At 41.6% G+C, this 15,717-nt stretch overlaps 1 protein-coding gene across 5 annotated transcripts in view; it reads left to right on the top strand.

The window, feature by feature from the left end:
• Nucleotides 1-15,717, top strand: part of Dyrk1a (dual specificity tyrosine phosphorylation regulated kinase 1A) — a 123,006-nt gene that overhangs the window by 102,879 nt on the left and 4,410 nt on the right. For all 5 annotated transcript variants that reach the window (XM_028752502.1, XM_028752500.1, XM_028752497.1 and 2 more), the window contains 3 exons: nt 2,044-2,184; nt 10,070-10,376; nt 11,402-11,526. In XM_028752502.1, coding sequence (XP_028608335.1) covers nt 2,044-2,184; nt 10,070-10,376; nt 11,402-11,526 — 573 coding nt within the window. The remainder of the gene's footprint in view (nt 1-2,043; nt 2,185-10,069; nt 10,377-11,401; nt 11,527-15,717) is intronic.

Genomic DNA, 15,717 nt, shown 5'->3' with positions numbered 1-15,717 from the left:
GTTACAGGACCTGCATATCTGCAGGCTTCTTTGTGTTCTTCAGAGATTCTGGAGATGAGAACAGAGGCTGGGGGATTTTTGGAAGAGTGAAGGGAACTATCCCCCCTTGCTGACAGCTGAGCTCTTGCTTATGTTTAAATTCCTTATTTGTAGAACTCTGTTTGCTTTTCATGGAAAAGTTGATCGTTTAAGATCTTATTCTAACTTTTGAGTTATAAGTGAGGAAAAAGAAAAGCCAAATGACTTAACTCTGGGTGTTCTTATTTTTGTAAGTTGAGATCGTCTCATGTTACCCAAGCGGACCTTCAACTCTGGAGCTCAAGTGATCCTCAAACTCGGTCTTTCAAATAACTGACCAGATACGCAGCTTCCATATTTGTTTTTATTTGAATTTAAGTAATTGTATCTTAAACAATTGGTAACCTCCTTGGGATTAAACAGTATTGAGATCATCTGAGAATCCAGTGGGTTCCCAATTTTCTCATTGTCAGAGCCAAAAATCCTCTTTTGTGTTTGACATTCTCCTCTTCCCTCTGCTGGGGTTTCTACAGTGAGTGCCTTATCTCCTCTGTTCCCTTTCCTCTGACTCAGCAGTCTTCTCTTTTTTCGGCTCCTTGAAACACCAACCCTGCCCTGGCCTTTACACTTGTTCTTCCTCTCTTGAGGTGCTGGCTCCCAGATGGCACCGTAGACTGCTCTCAAGTCAGCTTTCCATGGAGCCTTTGTGCGACCCGTACAGCCTCCCCACCCATTCTCGTATTCCATGCGTGTAGACTCAGTTTTTGTGGTCTCTCTGCCTCCTTCAGATTCTTCATCTTTCACTTCAACTGAGAATATTTGTTTACAGAACTACATATGTATAGTAGAGAAGTGATTGGTCAAAAACTACTCCAGGCAGATCTTTTCATTTTTAGAATTTATCTGTGAGACAGTAGAGTACAAATATCTAAATTTGAGGTTTATTATACTTGAGATTAATTACATATTAATGTTGAAATATAGGCTTTAGATTAATTGAATCATAGTATAACTGTTACTGGTGGAAATCAAGTCTAGCACAGTGGGAACATGTTTCTGTCCTGAACATGTTTCTGGCCCTTTCCCTATGTAAGGATTTTCTAAACAGCACAATGTAATGACTTTTTCTAGTATTTGTAATTATAAGAAACCGAGAGAAGACCTAAAGTGTGAGAAAATGTACACAAATCATATGTAGATATTAATTTTGTATAAAAGATTTGAGGACCCGTGGATTTGTGCATCCATAGGGTGGGGGCTGGGCTGGGCCCAGAACCAGAGCTTTGAGGAGGCTTGACTATGTTTGTAGTTAACCTCTTCCAAAACAGGCTCTTCCTCTATTTATCCTGCTGTATTCTGTCAGTAAGCAAGGTTTCTAGCCTTATGGTAGTTGCACTGTTACATGAATGCATAGTTTTCACTTAAACTGTAATTTAACTAATGTCTGTAAGTTAGTAAGACATTTTTATTGGTTATTTAAAATTTCAAAAACTGACACTTAAAATTTCCTTCCACTCTATCTCAGTGTTTTCTGTTGTATTTGAGGTCCGGAGGTAACCTGTAGATTTGTATTCTTATTTGTTGATTATCTACCTTCCCTTCTGCTAAGTGTGCAAAATGTGAGGGCAAAAGTGTATTAAATATGTTGGTTTTAGTATATCCTCAGTGTCCACAGTGTATCCATCCTCAGTGTCCATGGTGTATCCACCCTCAGTGTCCACAGTGTATCCATCCTCTGTGTCCATCCTCAGTGTCCACGGTGTATCCACTCCCAGTGTCCACAGTGTATCCATCCTCAGTGTCCACAGTGTGCCCATCCTCAGTGTCCACGGTGTATCCATCCTCAGTGTATCCATCCTCAGTGTCCACAGTGTATCCACCCTCAGCATCCACAGTGTATCCATCCTCAGTGTCCACAATAGAACCGTACACAGATATGCGCACTATATCTAGGAAAGAATTGACAAGCAGAAGTGGATGAATGTACTGTTGAAATTACAGGTTTTGTTGTTGTTTTTAATACAGGTCGATCAGATGAATAAAATAGTGGAAGTCTTGGGCATCCCACCTGCTCATATTCTTGACCAAGCACCAAAAGCAAGGAAGTTCTTTGAGAAGTTGCCCGATGGCACTTGGAGCCTGAAGAAGACCAAAGATGGAAAACGGGTAAAATGGGGGTGCACTTATTCTTGGATGGGACTTCCTTTCCCTTTTTCTCCCTCTCTCCCTGTCCCCACCCCTTTCTCTCTCTTTTTTCCGTCATCAGAGCTGTTCATTTATAGCTCCTTTGACTTTTCTTAACAACTGTGTTATAGTTAACAATTATAAGAGTATTTTGTTCAGAAGTTGACTATGGTTGAGCTGATTGTGCACATGGGCCAGTGTTTGCTTAATGGTCAGAGTTGTTTGGGTGTCAGTAAAAACAAGCAGAATACTAACGGCCTGTGTTTGGAGACAGCTGATGAAGCCTGTATACTTCATTTCAATACTGAATCAGTAAGGCATTAAGTCTCAGCTTGTACATGGGAATGAAGCCATAGCTGTGGACAGAAGTTATAATTGTAGTCAGTTATTGAATGTTTTAAGTGGAGTTTAAAGCAGCTCATGATACTTTTTAAAGATTTCAATTGATTATGGAGTCTTTGGACAGATTTCAGATTCCTTGCTCAGTGATCAAGGTAACAGGGAGTTTGCATCTTCTAATGAAGGGACAGATTTAAGGACTATTTCCAGAGGCCCAATTGTATTCATTTATTAGAGGAAATGATATAAAATTTGCATCTTGATTTTTATGTTTCTGTAATTTTACAGACATCTTCTGGTCTAGTTTGGGCTTTGTTAAATAAAAAGAATATACAGATAACATAATTGGAATTGGTAACATTTGTTACCTTATGGTTGTAGTTCTATATTTTCAATATTTAAGAGGATTTTTTTCCTTTAGTTATTTTATCCTGTATTTTAGTGATGCTGCCACTAGGTACCATTTCAGGGAACTGGGGGTGCTGTTTCTTTGCTTTAATTCACATTTACTTAGTTATAGAGTCTTTTAATATCTAAAGGTTCTTGTTTTGTTTTTCTTTGTTTTTTTTTTTAAGATTTATTTTTATTTTATGTATGGTAGTACACTGTAGCTGTCCTCAGACACACCAGAGAGGGCATTGGATCCCATCACAGATGGATGTGAGCCACCATGTGATTGCTGGGAATTGAACTCAGGACCCCTGAAAGAACAGCCAGTGCTCTTAACCACTGGGCCATCTCTCTAGCCCTGCTTTTTTTTTTTTTTTTTAATTTATTTTTACTCATGTAAATAGAATGTCTGTGTGTGCATATGTGCATGCCTGAAGAGACAAAGGGGCATCAGATCCCCTGGCAGGTGGAGTAATATGTTAACTACCCAATGTACGTGCTGGAAACCAAACTCTGATTCTCTTGAGAAGCAGCAAGTACTTTTTACCCATCAAGACATCTCTTTGACCCTACTTTCTTTGCTCTGATTTTTTCATTTGTTTGTTTTGTAGCAGAGTCTTGTGTCGCCCAGGCTGGTTTTAAACTTGCTGTGTAACTGAGGTGCTAGTCAAGAACCTCCAAGTGAACTACAACCCAGCTGCTAAGAGACTTATGCATAGTTATTATCTCCTTTATACCTGCTTTGGAACGTCTTGCATTTTACCATACTCCCTGTAATTGTAGGCCACACAGTTTCCTATACTTGTGATGCTACAGTCCTATGTACAGGCTGTGGCACCTACTGAGTCAGTGTTGAAATGAGGCATACTGGCTTCTCCAAGTTCAGGCAGATAGTAGTCTGTTGAGGGGATGAAAGGTACCTTACTGACACCCTGAGTCTCCCTTTCACACATGCACATAGTTTATCAGTCACAGCCCATTTTCCTGTTGAACCAAAACTCAGTGGAAAGTCCATAGGTTTCTTCATTAGTGTTCCAGGTAGATCCTGCCAATCTGAATTAGTATTGAGGGATGAGAGCTGCTTTACAAAGTCTCTTCTATAGAACAGTCGGTTTCCACTTTGTCTTTAAGTGTAAGCTCTCCCTCCTTTTAAATGAGCATTCATTCACTCAGTTTTCCACATCTCTTTCTTTCCAGAGTGAAACCAAATTGAACTATAATTATTACTGTTTATTGGCTATTGGAGGCATTTCAGAATTTAGTAGGTCTTTTTTCTTTTTTAATCAAATCTTAACATATACTTACTACCCATTAATTAGCTGTAAGTTCAGTGAGATTTCCCATAGTTGAGCTTAGCGACTAACTTATTTCTCTTTTAGCAAAACTAAAATTTGCAGCAAAAACAAATCTGCAGTCAGCTGATCACACTATATGGGCAGAGATTCCAAAAAAGAAAAGAAAAAAATGCAGACACTGTCATTTACTGTGTAGTTTATTTTCTTAGAAGTTTTAACTTTTTATATTTCAGAAGCCCATATTCAAAGCTTTTTAAAAATACTTATTTATTTAATGTACATGAATATACTGTCACTCTTCAGACACACTAGAAGAGGGCATCAGATCCCATTACAGATGGTTGTGAGGCACCATGTGGTTGCTGGAAATTGAACTCGGCACCTCTGAAAGAACAGTCAGTGCTCTTAACTGCTGAGCCGTCTCTCCAGCCCTCATATTCAAAATTTTAATGAAATATGTATTAGTTCTTTTTTATTGTGATAAAAACACCATGACCAAAGCAGCTTATAAGAGGAAGGTTAGTTTGGGTTTAAGGTTCCAGGGGAGTGTTGTCAATAATGGCTGGAAAAATGCATGGCAGCAGGTGGCAGACAATGGTGGCTGGAGTGGAGAGTGGAGATCAGGGTTGGGGAGAGGGGAGCAAAACTGGAAATGGTCTGTGGCTTTAACCTTGAAGCCTGGCCCCAATAATGTACTTTGTCCAACAGGCCATTCCTGCTAACTCTACTCAAACATTTCTACCACTTGACCAAGTACTCAGACATATGTGTTCACTTTGCACCAACTACCTAACACAAGATACAGAGTATTCCTACCAAGGTTGGCCTTCCTTTCCAACTCTGATATGTTGGTCTGATTTCCATTCTGGATGTGACTACCAGCTCCACATCATGAAAACTATAATCTCTGGTGTTAACACTTTCAAGTGTTGATCTTTTCACTGCAACAAAACACCTGACAATAGCAGCTTACAGAAGAGAAGGGGTTCGTGGTTTTCAGTTTGGTGGGGAAGGTGCTGCAGGAGGCCCAAGGGGTGGCCGACACTGTCCTTGCAGTCAGGAAGCAGAGACTGGCTGCTGCTGTCCCACTCCTTGTTTTTCTTTCTGGGACCCCAGCCTTGTGTGACAGTGCTGCTCACACTCAGTTTTCCCTCCTCAGCTAACTAGTGCAGGTCCATGGTGATGGGTAAGTCCTGTCCTGTCTAGTTGACAGTGAAGACTAAGTATCACATTTAATAAAATAGCATTTAGATTTCATATTATTTGGTATCCAAGGACTTAATTTGTTTTATTGCTTCATGATATTTCATTGACTATACTGTAATTTATTATCTGTCAGTGAACTTTTTGTTTATATGTAATTAGGGGTTAATTGATTAAGGCTAGAAAGAATACCACATGTCTTTTTTCTAGTGACACTGTCTGAGAATTGCCAGGATCTATGTGTGTGTGTCATCATTGAAAAACAGTTGTTTTCAGTATTTCTGATGTTTTGAGATGCCTTACTTAATGCTGGCTGCTACTTGTCAGTACTTTTGCTGTCCAGGAAAACATTGTCTCTGGGTGTCAGGGAACTTGTAATATTAGTAAGATATCATTAATAGTACACAGTCAAACCTGTGGGACTTCCTCCTCTCCCCACTTTAATTCCCCAGTGTGTAAGGATTTGCTTTCATGTTTTCTCCTGAATAATAGTTCTTTGGAGTTTTCCCTCCTAACTTTGTTGTGGTTCACCTTGAATTCATTTTTTTAAATTCATTTTTGAGCTGGAGTAATGGGAAGGGGGCAGTGTTGAATATCACTTGTTGATAATTGCCTTTCTCTGTAGATCTGATTTCATACTTTTTTATTAAACTAATTCACTGTCTGTGTTTGCAAACTTGGACTCCTATTGCTCTGTCTACACCTAGCAGCAAATGTTAGTGTCACACATTCTTGGTCTTTTCTATGTAAAATTTGAAAAACAACCTCTACTTGAGTGTCAAGTCCTGCTGGAGATGATAGACCTTGCCATGGCCTTTCCTGCATCTACAGAGATGATGATCATATGACCCCCACCTCAACCCCTCGTTACATAGTGTTCTTTTTTTTTTTTTTTTTTTTTTTTAAGTAGGCTTGGAATATTTATCCTAACCTGTGATAAAGCACCCTTGGTCCTGGCGTTTCCTATAGCATTGAGTTAAACTTCCTGGTCTGGTAAGAGTAGTATTCTGAAGTGTTCCTGATGTAGCTTACGATTTTTTTTTCTTTAACAATTATCTTGATTCTTGTTCCATTATTTCAGAATATTTGAGAATTTTCTATATATCTTAATTCTTTAAATAGCACTGTGTTTTTTTGAATGTGATATCATTCATTTAAAATGTGTAGAGTCTGATTTTGTAGTCTAGAATGGAATCTGTCTTGGTGATTCTTTCATGTGTATCTGATAACAATGGAACTTTGTTGTAGTGTTCTAGAGGTGTGTGTGTGTGTGTTTGTGTCAGTATCTGAGGGACATTGTGACCTTCAGTGGTATACTGGTTTCTTTTCTTGTCACTAATGCCTGGTAGGAGCAACTTAGTAGGAAAGGTTTTTCTTCAGCTCACAGTCTAGGAGCACTACCTCAGCTCTTCAGGTAGATGTAATTCACTGCCTGCTGAGTGTGAGGCTGCTTGCTCATGTACTTGCTAAGCAGGAAACAGAAGTAGGCATAGAGTTGGGGCCTGCCTCCTAAAGGTTTTTCACCTCTCCAGGCTGAACCAACAGCTAGGGACCGATCATGGACCAATGTATGGTTCACTTTGAAACCATAGTTATATCAAGATTATCCTTAGTTGTGTCATGGGTTTTAAAGCTTTGTTAGTAATTTTGTTGTGATTTCTGATTGACCCTTGCATTGTCATGAGATGTCCTATAGATGTGTTAGTGCTGTGCCGTGGCAGGTTGTTTGTCCTGACCATTTCCATGATGTGTGTGTGTGTGTGTGTGTGTGTTATATACATACACCTTAACTTTAAACCTTTCTCTTCTTTTTAAGTGTGACTTGTATGCAACATGTAGGTAGGACATGTTTTAAAATCTGCTCTTCCTTTACAGTGAATATTTATTTCATTCAGAGCAGTGGCTTTGAGGTTTGTCTTTTGTTGATTGTTAAGTTTGTCTGTTTCTCTGTCTTGCTGTGTTTAGAGCTGTTGAGTACTCAGGAGACTTGTTTCCTCAGCTGACTTCTCAGTTGTGTGTATAACATCTAGTGTTGTTTCACAATGTGCATCTTTACGTCAGTTGCTCTTAGATACTGTTCTATTACTTATATGCTGTAACTCGCTCGCTTGCTTCTAGCTCTCAAGTGCTTATATGTAAATATCACTTCTGCATGTGTTAGAATCCTTAGAACACATGGACTGTTTACCTCAAGGAAGGGGAAGTGCTTTAGGCACACTGAGTGCGGGGGTGGGGGTGGGGGCTTGCCATTCTGCATCCCTGTCCCGCCTGTGCCCAGCTCTTTCTCCTTTTTCAGTGTGCAGTTTGTGCTTATGATTGGAGCATCTGCTGCCTGAAGATACTGTTAATTACTGTCTGTTTTTAAACTGTCTTCTGTGGCTCTAAAGTTCTAGATTATCATGCCCCAGAAAGATGGTCTGGCTCCTCTGTTGTACTGTGAGGAAAGTCAGTGTTTGTTCTTAGCACTGTTTACTTATGATGTGTTTTCCTTTTCCTTCAGGGTGATTAAACAGTTTATCTTCATATATGCTTATTATGCACTTATTTTTTTTGCTTAATTTTTCTTTTGTATTTATTCTCAGGGTTTTGAAATTCTTGGGTTTGTGGACTGATGGCTTTTGTAGGTCCTCAGATGTTATGAAATACGTATCTTGATCGATTGGTCTTTCTTTTAGTTCACCAGTTATCTGGATGGTTCTGCCATGCTCACTGTTGCCCTGACATCCTCAGAGCTTCAGTGGGGAGTGCAGTGGCACTTGCCTTGCTTTTTGTTTTGAATTTGGATACTATTTTTGCTCTCTATTTTGGTCACTGTTATTTTTTTTAACCTCGGCTCCCCAGCATTCTGAATCTCTTCTGCTGTTGGAAGTATTCAGCAGGCTAGAGAAATATGTGTCAGTTACATGCTTCTCCTTTGTGACCATAAAAAACGTAGGCTAGTCCTTGAAATTCACCTAAATGGGATGATGTACATTTGTCATCCCAGTGCTGGGGAGGGGAGATGGGGACACCCTGGGGCTTGCAGGCCACCATGTGACCTACTTGTTGAGTTCTAGGCAGTGAGAGACGCAGTCTAAAGAGAGGAGAAAGATGGCACTAGAGCTTGTTGACAACATGCAAATGGAAAGCAGGCTCTCCACTTAGTATTTTAGTTGAAGACTTTGTATTTGTCCTTGTTTTTTACAGTTTTTCCTTTTCTGAAATCCCATCTATTCACACATGTTGCCTACTTTTTGTTAAACTGCTTAACTTACACATTTATTTGTTAGTTTAAAAATACCTGCCTGCTGGTTCCACTGCCTGGGACATTTATTAGTATGGATTGATAACTCATTTTCCCCTGCTAAATTATGGACTCCATTACTTGTTTCTGTAATCTAAAAAACATTCCAGTCTTTCTGTATTTGAGAATGGTTGTGTCATTTTCCATGTGAAACCGACATGCCTCTCGTACTGTCAGGCCAGAAGGGTCTGAATTTGGGCATTTAGTGTTTGTCTCAGGTTTTTAAACATCTGAGGAGGCCCCTTCAAGCATTGTTTGTTCCCTACCGAAGGAGGCTCTGGAGCTCTGTACACATCGCCGTCCACTGATACCTCAGACATTTTCCTTTAGCTCCTTTGCTGCCTTGGTGTGGCTGTTACTGTGGGGTCAGAACTAGGCTGAGTTCTCCTTGCTTGGGTCTGGCATGGTGACCCCTTTTCCCTGCACAGGGCTTTTCTAACCTGGTAGTAGCTGTTTGGGGCTGGGGATGTGGTCAGTGGAAGAGTATTTGGCTGAACATGCACAGCTGTGGTTTGTCCTGCTTCCTGACTTTAAACAACTGTCACCAAAATTCCAGTAGTGCTGTTGAGACTTGAAGAAAGATGATAATTGTTCCCAGTTACTAATAAGTATCAATAAATCCCATCCTGTAGTTAAGCAGCTGATGAACCATTTTGTAAAAGAAAAGGAGTAGGTGGCTTTTCACTCTTTCTGAGCAGGTTTGGGTGGACCAACCCCTTTATTTTGAGTGGCATGCACAGCTTTAATAAGCCACCATGAGGGAGGCGATGCAGCGTGTTCTCCAGTGCACAGCAAACCTGGCGTTGGGGTGCACACCTTTAATCCCTGTTGCAGCACTTGGGAGGCAGAGGCAGGCAAACCTCTATGAATTTGAAGCCAGCCTGTTCTCTGTGTAGTGAGTTGCAAGTCAGCCAAGACTACGCAGTAAGACCCTATCTCAAAACAAAATTACTTAAAGAGTGAAGCAAGTCAAGAATCCATTCTGCTGTGCTCTGTAGAAGCCGTTATAGTAATTGTTTTATATTTGCAGATTTTCTGTGTCTCACTCTTTGTTTACTTGCAACTTTGAAAATAAGAATCATGTTCCTGGATGAAACTATACCAACCCAGTTTCAGGCTGGGCCAGCGTCTGTTGGCTGCTGAGCTACACTGATTGTCAGAATCATTTTTTTGCTCTCAAAACTGTATTGGACTTCTTAAAACACATGCTTAAGTGTATGTACAGAGTGGGGTAGGGAGTCTAGCTATTGCAATGATTGTCTTTCTTCATAAAGCCTTGTACTTTTGGAGTAAATCATGTAAATGTTACATCTCCTACCAAACTTAGAGACAATTTTTGTTCTCTCTTCTCTAACAGGAGTACAAACCACCAGGAACCCGTAAACTTCATAATATTCTTGGAGTAGAAACAGGAGGACCTGGTGGGCGGCGTGCTGGGGAATCGGGTCATACTGTAGCTGACTACTTGAAGTTCAAAGACCTCATTTTAAGGATGCTTGATTATGACCCCAAAACTCGGATTCAACCTTATTACGCCCTGCAGCACAGTTTTTTCAAGAAAACGGCTGATGAAGGCACCAACACGAGTAACAGTGTGTCCACCAGCCCTGCGATGGAGCAGTCTCAGTCTTCAGGCACCACCTCCAGCACCTCCTCCAGCTCAGGTCTGCCATGGCGCTGGGTGTTGCCAGCTCGTGCTTTCGGTTTGCTTACTGGGCTGAGAGGCTTTTTGTTTGTTTGTTTGTTTTCTCCTCTTTTTTGTCTTTTTGATGCAGGTTTCTCTGTGTAGCTATCCTGGCTATCCTGGACACCCTCCCCCCCCCCCACCCCCTTTGTAGACCAGTCTGTCCTCAAACTCACAGAGATCCTCCTGCCTCTGCCTTCGGAGTGCTGAAATTTAAGGCATGTGTTCCCACTGCCCAGCTCCAGTGTGGGATTCTTTTAGAGTATTTATTATAAACTAATGTTTTCAATTTGGTGAATGGATAGCAAGGAATTTACTTCAATCTGTTCTTAGTGTGTGTGTGGCTCTGAATTCAGTCCCCTCTACACACTGCCCTGTCTTTGGCAAATTTAACTGTTAAATGTACGTGTGATAATTGTCTGCCTGACAATTAGAAACAAAGCTACTTATAGCCAGAATTGTAAATGGTTTTAAATGGACTTATTTTTCCACATCCTTAAGTTTTTACTTGACTGAGGAACCTGGCTATATTGGCAGTTGATGTGGGAAGACATCTAAGACTCCAGTAACTTTGTGGCATATTTCAAGTTAATACCATAGCTTGAAAGTTTTGTGTGTCTGTATATGTGCTAAATAGTACATGCACCTACGTGTGCACTTGTGCAAATCTAAGGTCACATGTAGGGCATGACACTGCGTGTCTGTCTTCCTTATTACTTGAAAGTCAGAGTCCCACTGCACCAGAGGCTGCCGTTGTATCCAGGCTGCCTGGCCCATGAGCTCTTAGGCTTGACACTCCCTTCCCCAAGTCCTGGGGTCCAATCAGCCCAGGTTTTTATATGAAACTGGTTTTTATATGGCACACACAGGTCCTAGCACTCCTTGTGCACGTACTTAGGATCCTCTGTTAGCTCATGGTGTGAGTGGGAACAGTACCGTCTCGGAATACTAACCTGAGTAGAATTAGCTTTACACTTACAAGTTCTTCGTGTCCTGATATTAAAGGTGGATCCTCGGGAACGAGCAACAGTGGGAGAGCCAGGTCGGATCCGACGCACCAGCATCGGCACAGCGGTGGACACTTCGCTGCTGCTGTGCAGGCCATGGACTGTGAGACACATAGTCCCCAGGTGAGTGTTCTCAGTGCTCCTGCCATGGCCTTGCTAGCTTTAGCTGTGTTGGCTGCCAAGGGCTGTCAGGACAACCATGTCTGTGTCATTTTTTCTAAAGGCATGAAGTGTCTTCACTGCTTAGGAAATAAAACTCCACTCCTTGTTAGAAATGAGAGGATGCATTGGGTACACACACCACTGTCCTTCCAGACATCAACCCCAGGTTTATTTTTCATTTGCTGCAGCAGTTTCCGAGTGTCAGTAGTTTGTTCTCTGCCTCTCAGTAGGCACCGGGACCTCTGGATGCACTAGTTCTCTGTGAGCTGTGCAGTCTGGACCCTGTTGTTACTTCTGTGGTCCCCGGCGTTCCTCATCCTGGTTCTGAAGCAGTTTGTGTTGGGTTTTTAAACTTGGAAGTATTTGCTTTGCTTTTTAAATTTGTAATATTAAAGTAATTTTTAAAGTTAGTGTGGAGCATATGGTAGGGTAGAAATGTGACGATGCCATCTTAGCTGTGTTTCATTGCTGTGGTAAATACCCAGACAGAAGCAGTGTAAGGACCACAGGGTATACTCAGGCTCCCAGTTCAAGAGGAAATCATGCAGTATGTCTGAGAAGACATGGCAGCAGGCAGGCGAAGCAGGGCGGCAGGATCAGGAGGCCTCTGCATTTAAGAAACAGAAAAGGAGGCTGCTCTTCACTATAGAGCCTCAAGGCCTACCCATAGGCCAGCCTCCTCCAGTAGAGCCTTCACCCCTGCCACTGGCTGCCAGCTGGGGACCAAGTACTCAAACACACGATGGAGGTGTTTACTGTTCAGACAAGAACACAAGACCTTAGTGAGATAATGTCCCTCTGCACTGTGTGCTGCATTTTGACTCTTTGTTCAAGAGGGCCAGTCAGTTATCTGGTAGAGTAAGGAAAACCTGAGCTAGATTGGTGGTGGTCATTCCTTTGTTGTGACGGGCCACTTGATTCTGCTGGAGAAACTGTCACACCTTCTGTCTTCACTGTTGGTATTCACCAAAGGCTGCAGGCAACATTCCTCAGAGAATTCCTTCTCCTTCCTGCTGTCTGTGAAATGCTTCCAACTTGTGTGCTCTTAGGTAGAGGCCTTGGCCTCTCTTCCTAACTCCTGCTGTCTGTGTGCAGTCTTCAGCCAGGCACTGTTCTGTCCATGTTCTCACAGCTCACCTGTCTCTGCTCTCTTTGGGCTTCTTGTTGAAGGCTAGGCCCTCATCTCCTGCTTTCTTCATGGGCTCTGGCTTCTTCTGTTGAGCAGCACTGAGTCTTCAGTCTTGCTAGTATACAGCAAATCTGCCTCTGGTTCTTGTCTCCCTCACCACACTGTCTTCAGCAGCCCTATAGCTCAGTGCACTTAAGCCGTGGCCCCAGGTACAGTCCCTGTGTCAACCACAGTCCTCACTGATGGTCCAGAGGACTCCCATGCTTTTCCTTGTTATGGCCTGGCAGTATTTGGCAGTGCTGACTTAATCCACATACATTGAATTACCTCTGCTTTCTTTGGTAGCTTGTGACTGGTTCTCCATTTCTTTGTTCCCCTCCCTTAGCTGTCTGTCTTTTGGGTGGTGTTCCTGTCCACCATGCCTTAGATGACCTTGCATACTTCCTGCTTGGTCTCACCCTTTGTTGCCAGTCATTGCAGTCACCATTTTTAAGTGACTACACTTCTGACCCCGCTGGGTTGTGCTGGGCTTACTGTAAATACCCTTCTGCAAGTCTGAGCAGTAAGAAGACTCTTCACTGTTACCTGTTGCTTTATAACAATAGCCCTAAACTTACTTATTTACTGTCGTAAACTCAAGGCCAGGGAGTTAATCTTTGGGTTAGTGAAGGGTGAATTCTGGTTTTATACATACATAGTTAGCCTTCCCACTGCTAGAGTCATGTATGTCCTGTCTTCTTGTGAAGGACACCGACTGCTCTTTCCCGTGCGTGCCCTAAGTGCTTATCAGTCTGAAGGACCTCTGCAGACACGTGAACTTTGCTACTCCAGTCTAGTTTGTTTCCCCTGCTTTATATAACCCTTGTTTCCCTTATACCTGGAACTAACATGTAGAACCTCTTGGGACACAGTGTCTCTGTGCTCTGCCTCTACCCAGGCCTTTCTTTAGCCTCTGCACTCAGGATGCCCAAACTGAGGTTTTTCACTCTTGAGGGATGTTGACCACGCTGGGTCTCCCTAGCTCTCCTCATTCTTCCTGCGTTGGCTTAGTGGTATACTTCACACTTAGTAAATTGTTTTTGACCATCCTTTGTTCCTCTCTTTCATGTATATATGCAGTCTATGTACTGCAAACATAACATAGATGTTCCCAGAGTAACACACCTGTATATTCCCACCTACCTTACAGAAGTCATTGATCTGCCTGTTTACTTTAGGTGGCTGTGGACAGCCTTAGCTGACACTTCTGCCTCCAAGTAGTTGGAGTTACAGACATGCTTCATTGCGCCCAGCATATATTTGTGTGTGTGTGTGTGTGTGTTAAAATTGTTTTAGTCATTCATTTATATTGAGTGTGAATGTGGGTGCATGTGAACTATAGCATGCCTGGGGAAGTCAGAGGACAACTTCTGGGAGTCAGCTCCATGTCTACTGGGGTGGAGAGGGGCTGAACAGTTAAACTGACTGTCAGGGTTATTAGCAAATGCCTTTACCTGCAGAGCCAATTGATACAGTCATGTAGTAAGAAAGAAACACACAACAGAGGTTTGTGAGAAGCCCTCGTCATGTCAGCGAGTGTAATACAAACTAGTATTTGTAGCTTTGATGACTTTGAAAAGATGTTCTTTATGGAAAAGTAAATCTAATTATATGTTATCAGATAATGTTTATTAATTAGGTAAGATTTTATATACAGACACAATATTTATATGCATTCAAACTCCTTCCCCAGATATATTATACACTCTAGCCTCTCTATAAGCACTGTCACACAGACACATACTCAGTTTCATATATAGGTCTTTCTTCATTTGGCATGAATTTGGTATTCTTCCTATATCAAAACAAAGTTTTATTTTGTACTGTTTTGCAGTATTCCATTGCTTAACTATTCTGTGAGAGCTTTCACTCCTAGCTTACTTATGGGTATTTCTCTTACCTGCAGTCAGTTTCATTATTATGTCATAGTAAAAATCTTTACACACACCAGTCATATGTGCACATTTGGTCTCCTAAATTCCTGGGAACAGTTGGAAGTAAAATTGCTGAGTCAGAGTGAAGTCATGATTACTAGATTGTCTTCTGCATGATTCGACAACTCAAAAAGTTGAGTATTAAAGTCATTGCCAACTTGGAGTATAGTGGTAGAGCATTTGCCTGGAGCACACAGTGCCCTGTCACACAGACACATGCTCAGTTTCTAGATTAGTCTCCAGCAGTGTGTAGGTGCACATACCCCTGCTTTTCTCCCCAAGGAATAAAGGAAGAAACAGTATGCTTTATCTGTGTTTGATTTCATTGTTGATATCCACTATGGCCTGAAAATACCAAAGAAAGAAAGAACCATTGTATCTTTGTAAAATTGTGTGTTTCTGAATATCAGGATGAGCTCTCATCCCATTCTGCTTTGTCCTGTGTCTAGTTGTATCTCTACCATATATACCACCTACCTGTTAGCCACTTAGAAGGGAGGCATCCTCATTGTCAGATTACTTTCTGTGCAACCACTATGATTGTCAGTGACTGTCGTAATTTAAGATATTATAATTAACCATGTGATGATGGGTTCATCTCAAGAGTAGCGTGTAGTCCACTCAGGTTTGTCAGAGACACTCAGGTGCAGTTAGGTCTCTGTATTCTACCATGTGGATCTCTTCTCTCTGCCTGGGGTTATAGGCGTGCAGAAAGAGTTGGCCCTGCCTCACGGTAGCAGAGCTCTTCCATCCTGCAGTGTGGTTCACAGTATCGAGTATTTCTCATCTGAGACATGCATGTTGGAACCATATGGGTTTTGATTTCAGTTCTTTCAGATTTTGGTGTAGTTGTTCACCTTTTACCAGTTGAGTATCTCTAATCTGAAGTTGTAACATGCCATAATTTTAAAGCAATTCATAGTAGGTTGAGAATGGTTGATGAGCCTGCATTTTCTTTTATGTGATTGTCTGTCAGTTTTCCCTACTAGATTTTCAGGAATTTGATTTCCATACAATTTTTATTGAATATGTACTTTAACAATTTGTGTT

This window comes from Grammomys surdaster, unplaced genomic scaffold (genome assembly GCF_004785775.1).
Source record: "Grammomys surdaster isolate TR1022 unplaced genomic scaffold, NIH_TR_1.0 125925, whole genome shotgun sequence".
NCBI classification, from domain to species: domain Eukaryota; kingdom Metazoa; phylum Chordata; class Mammalia; order Rodentia; family Muridae; genus Grammomys; species Grammomys surdaster.
This window is presented reverse-complemented; position numbering and strand designations above follow the sequence as displayed.